Genomic DNA, 23,339 nt, shown 5'->3' on the forward strand with positions numbered 1-23,339 from the left:
AAGATATTGAGACCTCCGTCTAAGGGGAGCTCCCAGCTCACACTCTCCATTTCAACAACGCAGAAAGATGTTGGGTGAATTTGAAGGTTTGCTCTTGCAATAACTTCCCAACTTGTATGTCATATAATGTTTCTAACCACTACACAATTAAAGGTGTTTACTGGAGAGTTCTTTTCAAAATACAGCTTGCAGCTTATTGATACAAAGATCAATTCCACTTCAGTTCGTTTAGATTCAATGAACCTCCCAAAGCATTAAACCATTAGAGGAGCCCAGCAAGACTGTGAGCTGGGGCTTAACATTGTTGCTACGGTGTCTGAGGTGGCACATTCTGAACCGCGATATAAACATCACAGCCACGGTCTCACCATCACCTCGTCTATTCACAGTACCACGCTGCCGGTGGCGCATTGGTTGGCGGGGATGCCGATGCGGCGGTGGCGGCAGGTGAACATCTTGCGCAGCTCGGCGCGGAAGCGGTCGTGCAACCAGGCGTACAGGAAGGGGTTGCAGCAGGACGAGCTCATGGCGCACAGGTGGCACAGCAGCTGGATGATCAGGAAGAAGCGCTTGTTGATCAGGTCGATGTTGATGTCGCGCAGCACGTTGAACACGCTGATGGGCAGCCAGCAGACGGCGAACGCCGCCACCACCAGCGCTACCAGCCGGAAGGTCTTGCGCTTGCGGGCGCGCTGCGCCTCCGCCTGGCTCTGGGTGCGGTGGCCCGGCACCACGCAGTTGCGCAGCTTGACGGAGATGCACAGGTAGGAGATGCAGAGCGTGGAGAGCGGCAGCACGTAGGTGATGAAGAGCATGCTGTAGGCGTAGGCCAGCCGCTGGCGCTGACGGCCGATCCAGAACTCCTCGCAGATGGTGAAGCCCTCGTCCCTGAACTCCACGTGGTAGGTGTGCGCCACGGCCGGTGCCACCAGGCCGCAGGACAGCAGCCAGATCCCCGACAGCAGGTAGGTGCAGCCCACCACCGATATGCGCTTTTTCAGCGGGTGTACAGTAGCGTAGTATCTAGAGGGATGATGTACAAGAGCATGAAGGACACTGTTAGAGAGAATGTTCTAGAACTGTCAGAGAGAATGGTCTAGTACTGTGAGAGAGAATATTCTAGTGCTGTCAGAGAGAATGTTCTAGAACTGTCAGAGAGAATGGTCTCTAGAGCAGTGAGAGAGAATTTTCTACAACTGTCAGAGAGAATGTTCTAGCCCTGTCAGAGAGAATGTTCTAGAACTGTCAGAGAAAATGGTCTAGTACTGTCAGAGAGAATGTTCTGGTACTGTCAGTGTTGCACAGCAGGCTGCTTTTCAGAGTGTGGATGAAGATGACCTCAAGGGGGAAGGGGGAGCTCCAGGGAATGGTTACTTTCTATCAGTGCTTCTGACACCTGTTTCTGAACATTAGTTGGTCTGGGGTACCATCATCAACTTACGACTAACAGTGATCATTTCAGCAGGAGGGCCTCTTAAAGGCACCCAGTGCAACTTTCGAGGCTTAAAAAATAAACATTCAATTTCTAGTCTTTTTTACACGTAGTAAGTTTCAATAACTCCAACCATTTCATATCGACATTCAAGGAGCAAAGATGAGACGTCCTTGTGTGGTGAGAACTGATAGAAAAATCGTAAACAACAACAATCGCCGCCATTTTTTTTCCAAATATTGGTGCCACCAATAAATAAAGCAGGATTCCAGTCAATGGAAAAATGGCCTCTCCCCACCGGCGATTGTTGTTGTTTACGATTTTCTATCAGTTCTCACCACACAACGACGTCTCATCTTTGCTCCTTGAATGTCGATATGTAATGGTATGGAGTTATTTGAACTTACTACGTGTAAAAAGACTAGAAATTGAATGTTTATTTTTCGTGTCTCAAGCCTATAAAGTTGCACTGGGTGCCTTTAATTATTTCATAGAGCACCTTAGTTGGTCTGTTGAAACACTTCCACTAAATGCTGACTTTAGAAAAAGCCAGTGCCATGTTAATGAAATAATATAATATAATATACTGACCCTGTGCTACTTTATTTCAGGAAGTGAACCAGCCTTTTTTGTTACTTTTCCTGCCCCCTCTAGAGAATATCACCTTTCAAAAATGTGTGATTTATTTGTTTTCACACAGACATCATTTGCATAGCACTGGGAATTGACCAATTCCACCCTGTTGTGAGACGGTAATCTGAAGATGCTATGCTCAGAGATGTAAATAGATTTCACACCGCACAGTAACATTTTCAATTACAACCTGATAATGCTTGCCTGAACAGCAGGAACAGAAATACCCCTGCATGGCCACTGGACAGTGTCAGTAGTTGTTCCTGCTGAAATGTTAAGTGTCAGTTACCGGCTGATGGCCACTGACCTGTCAGTGACCACTGAACAGTCTCTGGAGCGCCCCAAAAATGGTACATAATTTAAGTTAATAAATGAAATAATAAATCATAATAATATAATATAAAATACATTAAAAACCTTTTGCTATCTGTTGGGGACTTACCACAGCAGCCAGTCCTCTGACTTGTCACATGCAGTTACTCACAGCCAGCAACCTTACCAATCTAACAACTGCCCAACCATAGATCCAGCTCAGCAGCATACAACAACTAGGCACAACTGGCTGGAGAGAGCCGCAACACGTGCATGCATGTTGTACCCGGGATCCTTAAAGGCTTTTCTTCACAGTACACAACACGTGCTGTCTGCAGCCCACGAGTGCTGAACACAGCAATACGACTGCCCGACCATAGAACATGAGCAGCAGGATACAACAACATCAACAAAGCTGCCTTTTGTGAGCATTTCACTGGAGTTTTCAAGCAGGCACCTTCTTTCTTTAGCGTTTCTTTGAATTGGGTCCATGACCCTTCCAGAAGGCACCCAGACCCACCCCCCTCCATACTCATGATGGGTTAGAACTACCAGAGAAGAACAAATTCAAGATACACCTCGACAAAAGTCTGCAAACACCTCAACCACAACCACTGGCTTCCTTTTCCAGCAGCCTCAAACTCCCTTTAAAGCTAGAGTGACCATCCAAAAAAAAATTAAAAATACAAATTAAAAAGCCTGCAGATTTAGCTACAAAGTCTCTAACATAATATCTCCATTCTTGTGTGTGCTTGCCAAACTCACTGCCTCGCTTCTGCTACCAGTTCTGCATACTTTAGCTTCATCCTTTCAAATCTTCCTCGATTGCACCTTCAAAGAGAATTGTTAACAGAATAAAGTAAACAATGCGCTCACAGTCAGAATACACTACACCATCAGCCAACAATCTCCCGTCCTGGACTTTGCCCCATTCTGGTCATTACACTTTGTATGCGCCTGGTGTCCCCGTCTCGCACAAAATAAATCCTACTGTCCCTGCCATTAATGGGCAAAGAGTCAACCTCAACTCATTTATTCTCAAACATGCAAACGATTTAAAAACCTGATTATGTCTCCATGTGTAGTGACCCTGGGCAAAGAGTCAACCTCAACTTATTTATTCTCAAACAAACATGCAAACGATTTAAAAACCTGATTATGTCTCCATGTGTAGTGACCCTGGGCCAGGGTGGGAAATTTACATATTTTTTAGGGGGCAATTTTTGCCCCCACTTACTGAAATCCAGGGGCATTTCACAAAAAATTGGGGGCACTTTTAGAAACTTGTGAAAAACATTTAACCTTTGTTCAAAATAATAAACACACTTATTTAGGCTTAAAGCAGCAATACGGAATTCTGTTCCAAAACTAGTACGCTAACTACCTAAAAGGCATGCAAAAACCTTGTAACCACCACCAACAGCCCAGCTGACACAGATAGAAGCTTGCCAACACACTAACTGGTGTATTTTTGCAGTACCTGGCATGTCATGCATGTGAAAGCTTTTCTTCCATTTTTGCAGGGTGTTCCAGCCCATTACACAGAACTACATAGGGCATATCTTTGATGGCTAGTGGGAAAGACACAGGTCTTGATCTGTCCTTCACATGACCATATGCTATCAAAATGAATTAGAGGATGGTACCAAAACTAGTTGCCTATAAAACCATACCTCAAAAAGTACTTTAAAGTATATGAACAATTGTCATTAAATGGCAATAATAAGACTATTAGGCATTAGTCTACATATTCAAAGTGTTTTCTTAGATTTTTTGAAGAAAAACCAAACAGACAACGTAAATTACATCATATCATATTCACGTTTATTCTTATTTCTTTGTGGTTATTAGTTGTTATTATTATTATATTATTATTATGTATTGTTATTTCATTATTCAACTATAAACAATCGTTTTTTTCTTTCTTTTTTTAATAATAATAACACATTATATTTATGGATTTTTGTGTTACCTTTAATCATGTTATACCTACCATAGTAGGCCTACAGGAAATACAGATAGGCTAAGACTAGTAAGCTAGCTTGCAAGCAAGCCTTTGTAGCTAACGCACAATCAGAGATAGCTAACGTTAGCTAACTAACATTTAACTAGCTTAACCGAACTAAATCATTTCTAAAAGTATTATCACTAGTTATCATTCACCGTAGGCGATGGCGTGTTGCTTGGCGCCTGGTGACAAAAGGCCATGGATTTCTGTATGTTTTCGCTCCCCTTGAAGAAGTCAGCAGAAACATTTGCCTGTGCTGACAACGACTTGGGCAACTCGTTGTCCACAAGTCCGACATGCCTTGAAAAAAAATCTGGTCTTTTTCTCGTCGTCGTCATCATCCTCCACCCCAGGCCAATCTAACTTAAAAATGTTGACAGTCGCTGGGTGTGTGAATTAATTTGATCTTTTAGAACCTGAGATAGTGACAGAGACTGCGCTGATCCTCATTCCTCCTCACTCTCGCAGTCACAGGTCTGATTAGGAAGCGCTCCAAATATTTTTAGTTAGAACGTTCGGTTCTTCACGCAACAATCAGTCAAGGCGAAAATCAAAACATTTAATGGCAACTGACCGGGTCATATAGGCTACGATGTTTTTGACACGTTCATTAAATTATTATTACACAAAATTATGGGGGCATTTTTTGCCCCTCTCCTAGTCATTTTAGGGGCAAAACTATATTTCTTAGGGGCAGTTTTGCCCTTTGCCCTCGCTAATTTCTGACGCTGCCCTGGGCAAAGAGTCAACCTCAACTTATTTATTCTCAAATAAACACGCAAATTATTTAAAAACCTGATTATGTCTCCATGTGTAGTGACCCTGGGTCAGGCTAGATTTACATCCAGACAACATATGAGTCCGTCTTCACCGACCCACTGAGGTTCTGGAGACGTGGGGGGACATCATAAGTGGCTACCCCGATGAATTTAATGCAGTTAGCCTCTATAGCGTGTAGCGTTCTCTCCAGCTGATCTTCCACGTCTCAAAACCATGGCGGTTCATCCACTGCCCTTGATCAGGTGTCAATGCACGGGGCCAGATGCACTGACCAATGAGTACCCAGTCTCTGGAGCTCCCTATAGTGGTACTAACTAGGAAAGTAAGTATAAGATACCAGTACTCAGAAGAATAACCAGTGTGAGCTACAACCCCCTCTCCATTTTTCTATTACACCCCCTGTGAGCTGGCTGCCTGTTTGCTGTTTTTCATTTCTACTCACAGGCTGAAAACTTGGATGAAAACCACTTCCTGTCAGTTCCAAACATATCAGGAAGGTCATTTAATTCATGATAGGAATCTTTTAATTAGATTGATAATCACAGTTCTTGCAGGCCAGGATTTAAATAGTTTTCTCATTACAGCCACATCAAATTCTGTGGTAATGTCAATGCACAAAAAAGTGATTAAAGACAAGATGCCTGGATTTCTGCCTAAGTGTTTGCAGCTACTAGATGAAATAACACAACCACACACACACACACACGCACGCACACACACACACACACACACACACACACACACACACACACACACACACACACACACACACACACACACACACACACACACACACACACACACACACACACACACACACACACACACACACACATACACACACTAAAACACAGGCATCCACACGCATACACCACCTATCTTACCTGTCAATGCCAATAGCGGTAAGCGTGAACACAGACACCTACACACACACAGACACACACACACACACACACACACACACACACCCATCTTACCTGTCAATGCCGATAGCGGTAAGCGTGAACACAGACACCTACACACACACACACACACACACACACACACACACACACACACACACACACACCAATCCTTACCTGTCAATGCCGATGGCGGTAAGCGTGAACACAGACACATACACAGTGACTGGCTGGATGAGGAACACCAGGTAGCACATGAAGCGGCCAAACACCCATCCGCGGGGGTTGAAGGCGTACGCCAGGGTGAAGGGCACACACGTGCCGCACATGAGCATGTCCGAGAAGGCCAGGTTCCCTATGAAGAAGTTGGTGACGTTGTGCATCTTGCGGGTTCTGCAGATGACGTAGAGCAGCAGGTAGTTGCCGAACACCCCGACCAGCACCACCAGGGCGTAGCAGGGGATGATGAGGCTCTTGAAGGACTGCAGCAGCTCCACCCCGACAAACTGAGGGCTGTGATTGGACGAGATGTTCTGCTGGACCGCCACCGCCACCTCGAACACGTGCTGTTCCGCGCTGCCACTGCTGCTGCCGTTGTTCTCACAGGAACCGGTGCCTGGTGCGCAGGCCGGCGCCGTGTTGATGGGCCAGCCGCTTCCGCTGCCATCCATCACGGCGGGTTGTTAGTCTGTGCAAAGAGGGGTGAGACAGTCATGCTGTGAATAGCCATCATCATCCGAACTCACCCTCGCTCTGTGACGCAGAAGGGGGTAAGAGGTGATCATTGTGTTTACGTGCCCCGAGGACGTTTCACTGATGATCATTTAATGCTCTAATGTCTGCTGATGTCTTGGTTATTATACTTTAAGCAGATGTACATGAATCATCATCCGAGCTCAACCTTCGCTCTGTGACGCAGAAGGGTGTAAAAGGTGATCATCGCGTATACGTGCCCCGAGGACGTTTCACTGATGATCATTTACGTAATGCTCTAATGTCTGCTGATGTCTTGGTTATTATACTCTAAATAGAAATACTTGATTTACAAATAACAGTTTGCTGTGGTCTCAACAAATGTTAAGGGAAGGAAAACAATTGTGTGTGCACAAGTTTGTTTGTCTGTGTGTGAGTGTGTTTAGTTGTTTGTGTGTGCACATGTTTGTTTGTCTGTGTGTGAGCGTGTTTAGTTGTTTGTGTGTGCACATGTTTGTTTGTCTGTGTGTGAGCGTGTTTAGTTGTTTGTGTGTGCATAAGTTTGTTTGGGAGGTGACTGAAGATGAACCAGTGGACTGAACATTTTCAAAATGCTAAAAAAACAGAAGCGGCGAGAGCGTGTGAGAACAGTTTGTGTCTGCGTGCGTGTATGTGAGCGAGAGAGTGTGTGTGTGTGTGTGCATGTGTATGTGTGTGAGTGCGTGTGTGTGAGAGAGAGAGAGAGTGTGTGTGTGTGTGTGTGTGTGCGTGTGTGAGAGGGATAAAAAGAGAGAGGGAGAGAAAGTGATTGTGAGTGTGTGTGAGAGAGAGAGAGAGAGAGAGAGAGAAAGTGAGTGTAAGTGTGTGTGTGTGTGAGAGAGGGAGCATGGTGTGTCTTCACAGGAATAAAGTTAAGCAGAAAACAATACAGTCACACTTTCAAAAACACATTTTCACTGGATGTCCCTGGACGAACCAAAGAGGGCACCTTCAAACTAAAATTGTGTGTGCACAAGTTTGTTTGTCTGTGTGTGAGTGTGTTTAGTTGTTTGTGTGTGCACATGTTTGTTTGTCTGTGTGTGAGCGTGTTTAGTTGTTTGTGTGTGCACATGTTTGTTTGTCTGTGTGTGAGCGTTTTTAGTTGTTTGTGTGTGTATATGTTTGTTTGTCTGTGTGTGAGCGTTTTTAGTTGTTTGTGTGTGAGCATGTTTGTTTGTTTGTCTGTGTGTGAGCGTGTTTAGTTGTTTGTGTGTGCACAAGTTTGTTTGTCTGTGTGTGAGTGTGTTTAGTTGTTTGTGTGTGCACATGTTTGTTTGTCTGTGTGTGAGTGTGTTTAGTTGTTTGTGTGTGCACATGTTTGTTTGTCTGTGTGTGAGCGTGTTTAGTTGTTTGTGTGTGCACATGTTTGTTTGTCTGTGTGTGAGCGTGTTTAGTTGTTTGTGTGTGCACATGTTTGTTTGTCTTTGTGTGAGCGTGTTTAGTTGTTTGTGTGTGCATAAGTTTGTTTGTCTGTGTGTGAGCGTTTTTAGTTGTTTGTGTGTGAGCATGTTTGTTTGTCTGTGTGTGAGCGTGTTTAGTTGTTTGTGTGTGCACCTGTTTGTTTGTCTGTGTGTGAATGTGTTTAGTTGTTTGTGTGTGCATATGTTTGTTTGTCTGTGTGTGAATGTGTTTAGTTGTTTGTGTGTGCACATGTTTGTTTGTCTGTGTGTGAGCGTGTTTAGTTGTTTGTGTGTGCACATGTTTGTTTGTCTGTGTGTGAGTGTGTTTAGTTGTTTGTGTGTGAGCGTGTTTTTTTGTCTGTGTGTGAGCTAGTTTAGTTGTTTGTGTGTGAGCGTGTTTGTTTGTCTGTGTGTGAGCTAGTTTAGTTGTTTGTGTGTGAGCGTGTTTAGTTGTTTGTGTGTGAGAGTGTATGTATTCATCCGTGACTCATTGAGTGTGTATGTTTGCATCAGTGAGTCAGTGAGCAAGTGAATGGGTGAGAGAGAAAGAGAGACAGACAGAGAAACATAGGCCATCACATCATGTTCCCTCCATGAGATTCATACATCACCACATGAAAATGGTTTCTAGAAAATGTCAACGTGTGACGTGTGTGTGTGTGTGTGTGTGTGTGTTTGTGTGTGTGTGTGTGTATGTGTGTGTTTGTGTGTGTGTGTCTGTGTGTGTGTGTATGTGTGTGTGTGTGTGTGTGTGTGTGTGTGTGTGTGTGTGTGTGTGTGTGTGTGTGTGTGTGTGTGTGTGTGTGTGTGTGAGTTTGTGTGTGTGTGTGAGAGTTTGTGTGTGTGTGTGTGTGTGTGTGTGTGTGTGTGTGTGTGTGTGAGTTTGTGTGTGTGTGTGAGAGTTTGTGTGTGTGTGTGTGTGTGTGTGAGTGTCTGTGTGTGTGTGTTGGCAGTGCTGGGGGGGGGGGGTCTAACCTGATGTCAGACTGACGTCCACAGTGGATGTTTAAAGCCCCCCACTCCGGCACTGTGTCTGCAGCTGCGCCTGGTCCCTTGCAGACATTTGGTGTGAGTCATTATATGTATCAGCTCATCTCAATTCAAACCCACTGCAGGAGCGACACAATGCAGACCAGCAAGCACTGCCTGTTTCTGAATAATGTAACCATTTAGACTGAGAGAGTAAGCATGGGGGCCTGGCATCGAGAGACAAAAAGCTCACATGTAGGCTCACTTGGACGTGAGGTTCAGTCAGTGTCATTTCGCATAAGACAGTGGCAGATGTTCATTCAGCCAACATTCACAATTTTTTGTCACATCATTGTGTTGCAAAGTATGCGGCCTGCGTCACCCCGCTAATGTGTTTTAAAGGTACAATAACGATCGGGTAAATTATCCGGATGTCTTTGTTAAAGCCCCCTAGCCTATTCTTCTGCTATTCATGCTGTCAACAGTCTCGATACGAGAAGAAAACGATTGTCTGTGATCACCGCGAGGCACAAGGAAAAAAAGTGCCTCTTCGAGCTTGATTGTTCCAAGGCAACGTGTGCTGCACACAAATGAACCAACTATAGCAGTGGTTCTTAACACTAAAAGGTCTATATCTCTCGTCCGGGATATTTTTATTTTTGAGTTTTCGTCTTAGAGACATAAAAAGAACAACCACGGAAACATTGAACCCTTTTCTAATATTATTGCTGAGGTCTTCTACAATAGAATCATATATTCCATTTGTGCATCAATGTTTTTAGTTAAGCAAAATGTACAAAAACATCAAGGCATGTCAGACAACTTAGAAAAGTCTAAAAGGCCTTGGACCTTAGAGTGTTAACCTGGGTTCGATCGAACCCCAGGGGTTCGTTGAGCCACTCTCAGGGGTTCCGCAGGTGTCAAGACACACACAGTATAGCCTGGTTCACACTAACAATGTAGTTTTGAAGAAATCATATTTTATTTTTCAAATTACAAAGGGTTCGACGAATGCACTGATGAAGCTTGCAGGGTTCAGTACCTCCAAAAAGGTTAAGAACCACTGAACTATAGCAACATCCTAAGATGCAGAGCCTGTGAATCACATGTCCAGTTGTCCACCTCAAGGAAGATGAGAATAGATACTTTTTGGGAAGAGGACAGAGCTCTTTTGCCTTGTTTGTGTCGAGAGGCGGATTGATGTACACCGTGCACTTCATCACATTACTAGCATCATCGCTAGCATTAAGTGGACTAATAGACCAGCCTAATGGTTCTCTTGAAAGCCTCGAATACAGCAGCATTGGGTTTTTTATAAATGATTCACTGGGCAGAGCTGCTAGCAGGTGGAGAGCCATTTCCTGGAAAGGGGTTACAGCGTAGGTCATCACGGCTACTGCACTCTGAAAGATTCCCTTATTCCCATATTATTAAGCAGAGCTTAAATACTATGTGTAGGAGCCATTTGGGGTTCATGTTTTAATTTTGTTGGGACACTAGATTGCGCTCCACCTTAATTGGGCTCACCCAATATAATGGTGAAAGTTCATGCAAGCAAGCAGGTGTTGCTTGACGGAGAGGGAGTACATATCGTTTTTTGACCGCTTAATCTATATTACCAAAGGTGTTTTATATGTAGTTTGGATGTATGGACATGCTTATGAACTGGATCGTTCTACAAGGAATAAAGTTTGCATTATAAAAGACAGAAAGCACATTTGGAGCGTTATTTTATTTTCCAACAAGCGCGTCAATTAAGTGCTCAGTCAGAAACCCCTCTGGGCTTTAAGCCCATACACTATGTTTTAAAAATGTGTTCCCCAGAAGAAAAAACCTGACAATGGTTGAACGTTTGAAATGAATGGTCGGAGGAGTGAAGCAGTGAACACCAGGTGGAGAAATAATTATACTGTGTGTATATATTATTATATAATTAAGCTCTGCTTAATAATAAGTGAATAAGGGGAACTTTCAGAGTGCTGTACCGGTGATGACATACGCTGTATCCCTTTTCATGGAAATGGCTCTCCACCGGCTTGCAACTCTGCCCAGTAAATCATTTGTAAAAAAAACAATGCTGCTATATTCTAGGCTTTCAAGAGAACCATTAGGCTGGTCTATTAGCTAACTTAATGCTAGATATGATATTCTTATGATTATATAAGTAATATAAGGGCAGCGTCTTAGTAGAAATCCTATTGCTTGTGCTTAAGAACCCAGCGTGCTCTCTCTGACCAGTACCCTGTAGAGTTATTTATGAACGTACTGTACGTCCCTAACCACCCATTTTACTGTCAAACTAGAACCTTATAAGAGGTATCGTCCTAACCACCCATTTTACTGTCAAACTAGAACCTTATAAGAGGTATCCTCCTAACCACCCATTTTACTGTCAAACTAGAACCTTATAAGAGGTATCCTCCTAACCACCCATTTTACTGTCAAACTAGAACCTTATAAGAGGTATCCTCCTAACCACCCATTTTACTGTCAAACTAGAACCTTATAAGAGGTATCCTCCTAACCACCCATTTTACTGTCAAACTAGAACCTTATAAGAGGTATCGTCCTAACCACCCATTTTACTGTCAAACTAGAACCTTATAAGAGGTATCGTCCTAACCACCCATTTTACTGTCAAACTAGAACCTTATAAGAGGTATCCTCCTAACCACCCATTTTACTGTCAAACTAGAACCTTATAAGAGGTATCCTCCTAACCACCCATTTTACTGTCAAATTAGAACCTTATAAGAGGTATCCCAGGGATATGTCATAGATGGCTTATTTGTCTGTGCCCTCTTACAGGTAGGACACATCAGACCCTCTCCAGTCTTCCAGGTCTGAAGAGAGTAGGACACATCACACATTGATGTGTGACACATTCACACCTTCTCCAGTCCAATGATGGATAGAATGAGGGTGAAGGTGACTGATTGGTCTGACAACCCCATTTCATTGAACCCCACATCGTAACCCCAGAGCTGTTTCTCTATATCTCTATCTCATCCCCTCATCCCCTCATCCTAACCCCAGGGCTGTTATTCTGTGTCTCTATCTAATCCCTCCATGGCCCAGAGGGCTTGTTTTTTCTTATTACCCTCCATCTCAATCTGACATCATCAGTATTTGTCTCAAGGCTTTCAAAGCAGAGAACTGTGTTATCAGGGCGGACCGTGCACTGATTTGATCAGGCACAGCTCTTGCTTGAGCTCCATGGTGATTTCAGGACGCATCAAGATAGATAGATAGATAAAACTTGTATTAATCCCGTGAGGGAAATTCAATTCCACTCTTCTTGCCTTTCTTTTTTCCTTCATCCACTCTTCTTTCCTTCTTCCACTTTTCTTTCCTTTCTTCACTCTTCTTTCCTTCTTACACTCTTCTTTCCTTTCTTCTTTCCTTCTTTCACTCTTCTTTCTTTTCTTATTTCCTTCTTCCACTCTTCTTTCCTTTCTTCACTCTTCTTTCTTTTCTTCTTTCCTTCTTTCACTCTTCTTTCCTTTCTTCTTTCCTTCTTCCACTCTTCTCTCCTTTCTTCACTCTTCTTTCCTTTTGTCTTTCCTTCTTCCACTCTTCTTTCCTTTCTTCTTTCCTTTTTTCACTCTTCTCTCTTTTCTTCTTCCTTTCTTAACCTTTGCATTTCATGCACTGGTATTTCCTTCAGGAAATGCATTTTCTAGTTCAAAAAACATGCTTTGCTCAGCAGGATAGTTCGTTATTTGGGATGCTCTGCTTTTTTATTGATAATGCATCATTTTGAACTAAAAGGAATAATGCGGCTCAGTGACAGTGAGAATGAAGCCAGTCTATGTGATTGCATGGCAAATGTCCTATTCTATTAACAAGCGCAATGCAAATGATTTTGGCTCCAAACTGCTCAAGAAATACAATGGTCGGATTTTCTTTTTAAAAGATGAAAGTTTGCCACAATTTAACTTCACATTACGACTTCAAAGGCCTTTCTCTTCTCTAAGAAAGGCTGATATATGCAAACAGCATGTCTTGAAAATGAATGTACCCTTAGAGTGGGGTGACAGAAGACTGGCATTTCAATAGCTTGCTGCTCATAAAAGAGTGCTTTGCTGTTATATATATTCAAACCCTGCATGGCCCCTCCATGGCTTATGTGTGCAAGCACGAACACAGCCTGAAAAATAAGTGGGTATACTCCGTATACCCTGGACTACACCACTGACACACACACACACACACACACACACACACACACACACACACACACACACACACACACACACACACACACACACACACACACACACACCACACACTCTCATTGTCCACACTTCCACAAAAAACGCTGGGCTAAATCCTGTACCTGCAAATTGCACATCACATCACTCGGTAGTGAGCTTAGACATGGGATAGAGAATGATTCCATGAACATGTGGATTCATCATCACACACACACACACACACGCACACACACACACACACACACACACACACACACACACACACACACACACACACACACACACACACACACACACACATAGAGAATGATTACATGAACATGTGGATAGAGAATGACTCCATGAACATGTGGATTCATCATCACACACACACACAAACACACACACACACACACACACACACACACACACACACATAAAGAGAATGATTCCATGAAAGGTGGATAGAGAATGATTCCATGAACATGTGGATTTATCATCATTCAGTGGATGTCTCTGTCACCATCCCAAGACTGCAACTGCCTTTGGAATTGCAGTCTAAAATAAAAATGGTCATTTTAGACAAATGAGTGGTCTGTCAGTAAGAGCACACACACACACAAACAAACACACACACACACACACACACACACACACACACACACACACACACACACACACACACACACACACACACACACACACACACACACACACACACACACACACACACACCTTCATCAGAGAACAGTGTGTGGCTATGGGAGGTCATTGACAGGGTTAATAAACAAAAGGACATGCACTTGTTGCTCTTTGACAAGGGGCAACATTGACCTCTTCTGCATTTCTTTCTGAGTCTTTGTCTTTGTCTTTGTCTTATGTCCTTATTGTAAGATGTTTTAATAAACCTGTGTTCGTGTCCATAACATGTCCTTATTCTAAGATGTTTTAATAAATCTGTGTGTGTCCAGAACGTGTCCTTATTCTAAGATGTTTTAATAAACCTGTATTTGTGTCCAGAACATGTCCTTATTCTAAGATGTTTTAATAAACCTGTGTTTGTGTCCAGAACATGTCCTTATTCTAAGATGTTTTAATAAACCTGTGTTTGTGTCCAGAACATGTCCTCATTCTAAGATGTTTTAATAAACCTGTGTTTGTCTTTGGAACATGTCCTCATTCTAAGATGTTTTTGAAAGAAACACGCTACTGAGGCAACATGACCCTAGGCAATAAGCGCTTTTGTGAAAAGAGTTAAACATATTTGCACGCATGTGTATACATGCACTAATTTGCACAATCGTAGTACCATGCGTTAAAACATTGACTGTGACCATATGTAACATAATCCTACAGGGGGATGCCTAGTCGAAGATATTGGAGATTGGACTATATTTTGGATTTTATTTGTCTCAGTCAGAATATGAACACTGATTTGTACAAACCTATATTATAATTCAAACTAATCTATACTGTACATTGGCCATCTGCAACCGAAATCTGGCTACAACTGTGTTGAAACAACTCACATTCACATCACATCGTGCACATCGATCGAATCATATAAATTGAAGAGGAATACTTCAACTTCAATAAAAAAGACAAACAAAAGCAAACGCACCTTATAAACGTCCGTTTATTTTGCTGTCTCCGATGTCCACGTTCCACACTGCAAAACTGCTGAGACGTCCAGTCCAAACACGCATCCCTGACGGTGTGATTATTGCCAGGAAACACCGCGCCAAAGTTTTCTCTCCCATTAAACGGAGATTTGAGAGGGAGGGCAGTGTGACGCGATTTGGTTTTTCTTTTGCAAATTGTGAGCAGAGAAAGATGCTCTGTCCATTGAGATGATATGTTCACCCATTCAGTGACAGGGTGGCGGAGCCGGTGAAACATACATTAATTTGCTGCATGTGCTGTTTTCAGACCTCCTTTCCATCAACCGTGTTTGTTTTGCCTCCTACCCTACCTACCTAACACATCAATGCGAACAGAGCTGGTACAATCACGCTGGGCCATTAGAACGGCTAGAATTATCATAATAATAACGGCTAGAATTATTAGCACAGCTATAGAGAAAAATGATTGCACCTCAACCTCCTGTAAGGCTTAATTTACCTAATGGCCATAAACTGGTCCAGCAAACATAACAACCACATAACAACCACAGGCAATGTGGAAAAATGGTATGAAAGGGCATTCCAGTTTCTATATACCTAGTTTGAGAATCATTGATCTGAGACCCAGGCATGAACTCCAGCCCTCATTTAATACTGTGGTTTTCTTTGTGTGTGTACATTTTTCATTCCCATTAATAAAAACCTTTTCATTTATGTTTAAAGCCCATTCTGATGAACATACAGATAATCTGATGAAAGGCGTCAGGTTTCTACGGGTTGTCAACGTGTGTTTTAAACAGCTCTGCACGTCATCAGCACGAACAGCTGTGCTACAGGACCAACAATCCAAACTGCTCTCGGGCACTCAAAAAGAAGACATGTCACAAGACTGGAAAACGTTTTCTAACATAACATGCATGTTCCACGTCAAGCAAATATCTTGATGAATAGACTTGCAAAGGATGATCTGAAGGATAAGTTCCTTTGGTCCATATTACCATAACACTATTCTCCAACAGCACAAATGGATATTACATGACTGCAGTGGTGTAGTCCAGGGTATACGCAGGTATAAAGAGTATACCCACTTATTTTTCAGTCAGCATTGCGTATACCCACTTCTCAAAACAGGGCGTTTATCCTGTGTTGTATAGGCTGCTTCAAAAAAATTAAGAGTAGGCTACACCCACTTCTCCAGGGACCACTACACCACTGCATCACTGGACCTTATCTGGCTGCCCAGGGGAATCTATGCTGTGAGTCTCGAAGAGCAGATGGTCCCCCAAGATGTCAGACTTACACAACAATGGAATCAATGGCTTCCAGTCTAGGTGAGAATGACTATTGATTGCACATCATTAGCTAAAGCTTGATTTATAAAGCTGGGAGAAGCCAGGTGCATTTTTGAGTCCCGCGAGTCGTAACTTCAGTGACAGATGCACACATGACCTCACTGCCGTGACATGAGTTGTTTCCAACTCGTGATGCGCAATCAATATGTGTTTCATGATGCGTAATCAATAGGTGTTTAACTCAAGGTGTTCAGTGTGAAGGAACAAACACATATGGACATACCTTGGCATGCAACCCATCTGTACACACGCACACACATGCACACACACACACGCACACACACACACACACACACACACACACACACACACACACACACACACACACACACACACACACACACAAATTAATTAAATAATATAAAATAACAACATAACACAACCTAAGAATATTTATTTTAGATTATCTTTTATTGCTCAATTCAGACTTTCAAATTGTTTGTACCCAGCTGGCCCCCATTTAATCTAGGTCCATCATGATGTTCTTCCATCTATAACAACGTTTAAAAATGTCATGATACCAAACACATCACATGCACATCTGTCTACACTTCATTAAAATGCTACTTTTCAAGTTTAGGTTTTATCCCTGTGTTAAAGGATTTCTGTTTGGAATTCTATGTCATACAGCTGAGGTTCATCATTTTATACTGACAGACTAGGAGGCCATAATTAGGCCATGAGCCAATCAGCTCACCTTAGCCCTGGGCCATGAGCCAATCAGCTCACCTTACCCTTGGGCCATGAGCCAATCAGCTCACCTTACCCTTGGGCCATGAGCCAATCAGCTCACCTTGTCCCTGGGCCATTAGCCAATCAGCTCATCTTACCCCTGGGCCATGAGCAAATCACCACTTTACCCAATCACCACTTTACCCAAACACCATTTTACCCAACCACCACTTTACCCAACCACCACTTTACCCAACCACCACTTTACCCAACCACCACTTCTTGATGTGTTTAAAAGAATGAAATAAGTAATTCTCCCTGTCGTGTCACTTTGCCACGGTGCTGAAGGGGTCTTCTCCTGCTCTAACACCTTGCATGATTAAGCTCTGGCTCAGTGTCGGTGGCCAGATGGTGCTGTTTTTCCCTTGGCCATAATCAGTATCGCTTGTACACTGGCCCTTTTGACTTAATGCAATTTTCACATCAATGCAATTTCTTATCACTCAGAAATATAACACATCATTCGAATCACCAGGATGGTCCCTTTTTGGCTCGGTCGCTCCCTACCCATCTCTGTTTTCATATATCTCATTTATTCTAATTTATTATTTTCTGCTCTAAATTAATTCAGATATCACATACCGACTTGGTGGAAGAGATTGAGGGACTCAGTTTCCATATGAATCAAAAAGTGCATGGTATCAGGTAAACGAGAGAATAGTATGAGATTCATTCAGAGTAATAGTGTATTTAAGAGGTTTGTACAAGTGATATTTGTCATTTTTTACTAAAAGCATTATATCAGGTCACATATTTCCATGTTTTTCACAGCAATTATGTTTTTCATGGTTTACTTTTGATAGGATAAGTGCTATCTGACAGTACATATGATTCCCAAAACAATCCTTGTCAATGCACAAAACAAACAACATAATATACATTTATGCATTACAGTAAATATTTCAATGGTAGAACTGAAAGAACTGATGCTCTGAATTGTACTGGGCTGAGGAGTTTCAGATGCAGTCAGGGTCAGTCCATGAGTTTCAGCGGTGTAGATGCAGTCAGTGTTAGTCCAGGAGTTTCAGAGGTGCAGATGCAGTCAGTGTTAGTCCAGGAGTTTCAGAGATGTAGATGTAGTCAGTATCAGAATCAGTTCATGAGTTTCAGAGGTGTAGATGCAGATGCAGTTAGTCCATGAGTTCCAGAGATGCAGTCAGGGTCGGCCCCTGAGTTTCAGAGGTGTAGATGTAATCAGTATCAGAATCAGTCCATGAGTTTCAGAGCTCCAGTCAGTGTCAGTTTCAGAGGTGTAGAAGCAGTCAGTGTCTGTCCAGGAGTTTCAGAGAAGCAGTCAGTGTCAGTCCAGGAGTTTCAGAGAAGCAGTCAGTGTCAGTCCAGGAGTTTCAGAGAAGCAGTCAGTGTCAGTCTATGAGTTTCAGAGATCCAGTCAGTATCAGTCTATGAGTTTCAGAGATGCAGTCAGTATCAGTCCATGAGTTTCAGAGATGCAGTCAGTATTAGTCTATGAGTTTCAGAGATGCAGATGCAGTCAGGGTCAGTCCAGGAGTTTCAGAGGTGTATATGCAGTCAATACCAGTCCATTGTTGCATCCTTTCTTCTGTTCTCTTTCTCTGCAGCATCTGTCACGCAATGCATACATTTCCCAGAAGTGCACTTAAAGATGGTATGGTAATTGTGATCAGTATGCTTACCTCAGTCACTGATCACATTCAATTCAATGGCCAGACTTGTGATGGAATTGTCAACAATCAGAGGCCAGATGGTGCTGTTTTTCCCTTTGCCATATTCAGTATCGCTTGAACACTAGCCCTTTTGACTTGATGCAATTTTCACATCAATGCAATTTCTTATCACTCAGAAATATAACACATCATTTGAATCACCAGGACGGTCCCTTTTTGGCTCGGTCGCTCCCTACCCATCTCTGTTTTCATATTTCTCATTTATTCTAATTTATTATTTTCTGCTCTAAATTAATTCAGATTCAGAAATTGGTTATCACATACCGACTTGGTGGAAGAGATTGAGGGACTCAGTTTCCATTTGAATCAAAAAGTGCATGGTATCAGGTAAACATGAGGGAATAGTATGAGATTCATTCAGAGTAATAGTGTATTTAAGAGGTTTGTACAAGTGATATTTGTCATTTTTTACTAAAAGCATTATATCAGGTCACATATTTCCATGTTTTTCACAGCAATTATGTTTTTCATGGTTTACTTTTGATAGGATAAGTGCTATCTGACAGTACATATGATTCCCAAAACAATCTTTGTCAATGCACAAAACAAACAATATAATATACATTTATGCATTACAGTAAATATTTCAATGGTAGAACTGAAAGAACTGATGCTCTGAATTGTTCTGGGCTGAGGAGTTTCAGATGCAGTCAGGGTCAGTCCATGAGTTTCAGCGGTGTAGATGCAGTCAGTGTCAGTCCATGAGTTTCAGAGGTGCAGATGCAGTCAGTGTTAGTCCAGGAGTTTCAGAGGTGCAGATGCAGTCAGTGTTAGTCCAGGAGTTTCAGAGATGTAGATGTAGTCAGTATCAGAATCAGTTCATGAGTTTCAGAGGTGTAGATGCAGATGCAGTCAGTCCATGAGTTCCAGAGATGCAGTCAGGGTCGGCCCCTGAGTTTCAGAGATGCAGATGCAGTCAGTATCAGAATCAGTCCATGAGTTTCAGAGCTCCAGTCAGTGTCAGTTTCAGAGGTGTAGAAGCAGTCAGTGTCTGTCCAGGAGTTTCAGAGAAGCAGTCAGTGTCAGTCCAGGAGTTTCAGAGAAGCAGTCAGTGTCAGTCCAGGAGTTTCAGAGAAGCAGTCAGTGTCAGTCCAGGAGTTTCAGAGAAGCAGTCAGTGTCAGTCCAGGAGTTTCAGAGAAGCAGTCAGTGTCAGTCCAGGAGTTTCAGAGAAGCAGTCAGTGTCAGTCCAGGAGTTTCAGAGAAGCAGTCAGGGTCAGTCCATGAGTTTCAGAGATGCAGTCAGTATCAGTCTATGAGTTTCAGAGATCCAGTCAGTATCAGTCTATGAGTTTCAGAGATCCAGTCAGTATCAGTCCATGAGTTTCAGAGATGCAGTCAGTATTAGTCTATGAGTTTCAGAGATGCAGATGCAGTCAGGGTCAGTCCAGGAGTTTCAGAGGTGTATATGCAGTCAATACCAGTCCATTGTTGCATCCTTTCTTCTGTTCTCTTTCTCTGCAGCATCTGTCACGCAATGCATACATTTCCCAGAAGTGCACTTAAAGATGGTATGGTAATTGTGATCAGTATGCTTACCTCAGTCACTGATCACATTCAATTCAATGGCCAGACTTGTGATGGAATTGTCAACAATCAGAATCAGATTTTTTATTTATTTATCAGAATCAGATATTATTGGCCAAGTAAGTTTGCACAAACAAGGAATTTGACCTGGTGAACTGGCTCTCTATATAGTATACATAACAACACAGTACAAAAACAAACACAATACAAAAACAAACAGTGCACTGGTCTATGAAGTTTAAGAAAGTATGTACAGGAGCTGTTAAATGACTTTAGGTATGTTCTGCCGACTCAGTGACATCATGACACAGATCTGCGATGTCTTCCGCCACTTGGCGCAGCACGACACTCCTGTCTGCGGTTCTCAACATGGCCGTCAGGCTGGCCCAGAACAGCCGGCGCTTGGGCTCCTCGTCGGGCCACTGCAAGTAAGTCTGCTGCCGGAGAAAATACCTCAGGCGCTGGAACTTTCTGGAAAGCGAGTCTGGCGGGATGGGCTCCAGCAGAACAAACAGCAGGGAGTCCTCTTGGATGTCGATGGCGCGGTGCTGTGCGAAGAAGAGCTCGTAGTTACACCACTCGCTCTGGACGAAGCTCTGTGACAACACAAACACTGTCTTGTAGCTGCTCTCCACACTGTTGATGATGTTGTCGATGACCCACTCGCCCGGGACGAAGTCTCGCTCATGGATGCACAGGTGTAAGTTTGCAACCTCCAGTTGGTGGACCAGTTCCGACTGAACCCATTCGGCATCTTTCTCACTGTAGGATATGAAGGCGTGGTAACTGAAGGTGGAGCCCGCCAGGCGTCTGTATTTATTCCGACTCCTTTGTTTAACTCTTAACCAGATCCACAGCATCTTTACGTACCAGACTCCATCCATTAAATGAAACACAACGCCAAAAGAAACCAAGACAAACAAGACTACTGGAAAACAAACGCCAAACATGATCAGTGGGTTACAAACCACTTTACTGGGATAGAAATCCTTAAGTGGTGTTCCAGTGAGCTGCGTGGGGGAATAGCAGTTATATGCTGCTGGCCAATCTACCAGCAATGTTTTATTAAAGTCATGGACGAACCAGTAGAGATTACAGTCACAAACAAATGGATTGTGTCCGCCATTGAATTTCTTGAGTTTGGGCAGTCCTCTGAACGACTCCGGCTTCAATGTGTTGATACTGTTGCGGTCCAGGTGCAGCTCCTCCAGTGCTGGCAGGGCGAGGTCAGGTGGAAGTTCTCTAATTGCGTTAGAGCCTAGAGAGAGCTCCTTGAGGTCCTTCATGTGATGGAGAGCCTCTGTGTTCAGGCTTGTGATATCCGTTTGGGTTAGATTGAGACTGAGGAAGTGCGGAGAGAGATGATCAAACAAGGCATTCCCAAGGAGGTTTCCACTCAGAGAAAGGTTTCTCAGGTGTGGGGGCCAATTCACCTTCTTATGGTCAGGCAGCTTGATGGGGTTGAAGCTCAGATCCACAATCTCTAGATGCGGCAATAGATGTATGTACTCTGCAACTCTGCAAAGGCTCTCTAACTTGTTATTTCTAATTATAAGCTCTTTCAATGCTGAGAGGGCATGGATAGGGAATGCATTCTGCAAGGAATTGCAGGCCAGGTTGTTATTTGAAACATCCACAATCTGCATGGTTGATAAATCACCTATGACATTACCCATAATATTACCTGGTATATTCAATCCAAATCCAGATAATTCTGCTTTTACTAAACCCTGAAATAGTGATAGATTCACACTAGTATGAAAGTAAGTGTATTGATGGTGGTGAATAGTGTTTAAAGTGAGAACTCTAAGATTACCGATTTTACTGAAGTCTGGGACAGAAAGGATCACCAGGCCTGCCGGTGTGTCTTGTACATAAGTGCAGTTTCTAAACGACAATGTTTGCAGTGGAGACTGAATGAGGTTGACAAAAGCCTGTGAAAAATCTGAACTGCTGCACCAGGAGTTCTCAAACGTGAGGTGCCGGAGCTTCCCCACATTTCTCAGGTCGTCTGTGAGGTTGGCAGAGACATCACAAAACTCTGGAAGAAACTTCTCAATTATCAGCGTATCCACTCCAGTTGTCTGCAAGTCGAAGAGAATGTCTCTGAATAGTTTGGGCATTTGGCAAAAATTAATCTGAAGTGTTAATGCTTTTAGCTCCGAAAGATAACCCAGAAAATCAGTGTCAAAATACGTGAGCTCAGCCCCTGCTCGCAGTGTTAGCTCACGCAGGGGGGAACTTATGAGAGGCTTCAAGTCGCTTTTGCCCAGATGTGATGTTCGTGGCCCTCCCAGAGAAATGGAAGACAGACTCTGTAGATTTTGAAAGGTCTGGCCCAAGGTGAAAGACTCGTAGAGGTTTTCAGAAAGGTCCAAAAGTCTGAGCTTGGGCAGTCCTTGTATTTCAGGGATTGTTGAGAGCGCATTGAATGAGAGGTCCAGCTCCTCCAGGCGTGGGTTACCTTGAAATGCTGTCGGCAAGATGGAGGTCAGCCCACAGTTAGTCATTTTAAAGATGCACAGAGCCGAGAGGCCGGCCAGACCTTCTGATGTCAGCGTGGAGATGGAGTTGAAGGAGATGTCCAAATACTGGGTGTTTTGTGGTAGGTTTGAAGGCACTCCGGTGAGATTGTGGTCGGAGAGGTCAATTTGATCTTTATCAGGTATGATGCATGTGCCAGCTGCTACCTTTATCCATTCAGTAACCAGTAGGGAAAGCAGCAGAGAAGACAGCAAGGGAGAAACATCCTCCATCCTGTGAAGGAAGTAGAATCTGTGTATTAAACTGTTGCAAAGTCATTTAGCTACTGATACAGGTAAATATATAAGATTGTTCACATGGAAACTGTTCTAAACAGAACCTAAACCGTAAACAGATTCATCAACCAAATAAAATATGCAGCTTCTAATGTTCAGTTCAACTACTTAATATCCAGTGCAGATAGCAGTACTAGTAATTAAGTAGTAGTAGTTTTGGAAATAAAGATACATTCCACATCAACATGTTTCATATTCAACAAAATGAGTAGCAATTAT

General features: G+C 43.0%; 2 protein-coding genes across 2 annotated transcripts; both read right to left on the bottom strand.

Moving 5' to 3' along the window:
* Positions 1-383: 383 nt before the first annotated feature.
* Positions 384-6,738, bottom strand: LOC308376219 (prolactin-releasing peptide receptor-like; the record flags this gene model as incomplete). The annotated part of the gene is made up of 2 exons (XM_080852515.1): positions 384-1,023; positions 6,245-6,738. 2 exons carry the CDS (start codon positions 6,736-6,738, stop codon positions 384-386), a joined length of 1,134 nt encoding a protein of 377 aa, XP_080708641.1.
* A 13,835-nt stretch (positions 6,739-20,573) lies between these two features.
* Positions 20,574-23,057, bottom strand: LOC308376220 (toll-like receptor 1; the record flags this gene model as incomplete). Its single annotated transcript, XM_080852516.1, has 3 exons — positions 20,574-21,087; positions 21,385-21,784; positions 22,118-23,057. The coding sequence occupies 3 exons, from the start codon at positions 23,055-23,057 to the stop codon at positions 20,574-20,576; spliced, it is 1,854 nt and encodes a 617-aa protein (XP_080708642.1).
* Between the last annotated feature and the right edge of the window lie 282 nt (positions 23,058-23,339).

Source organism: Sprattus sprattus (genome assembly GCF_963457725.1).
Source record: "Sprattus sprattus genome assembly, chromosome: 15".
Classification (NCBI taxonomy): domain Eukaryota; kingdom Metazoa; phylum Chordata; class Actinopteri; order Clupeiformes; family Clupeidae; genus Sprattus; species Sprattus sprattus.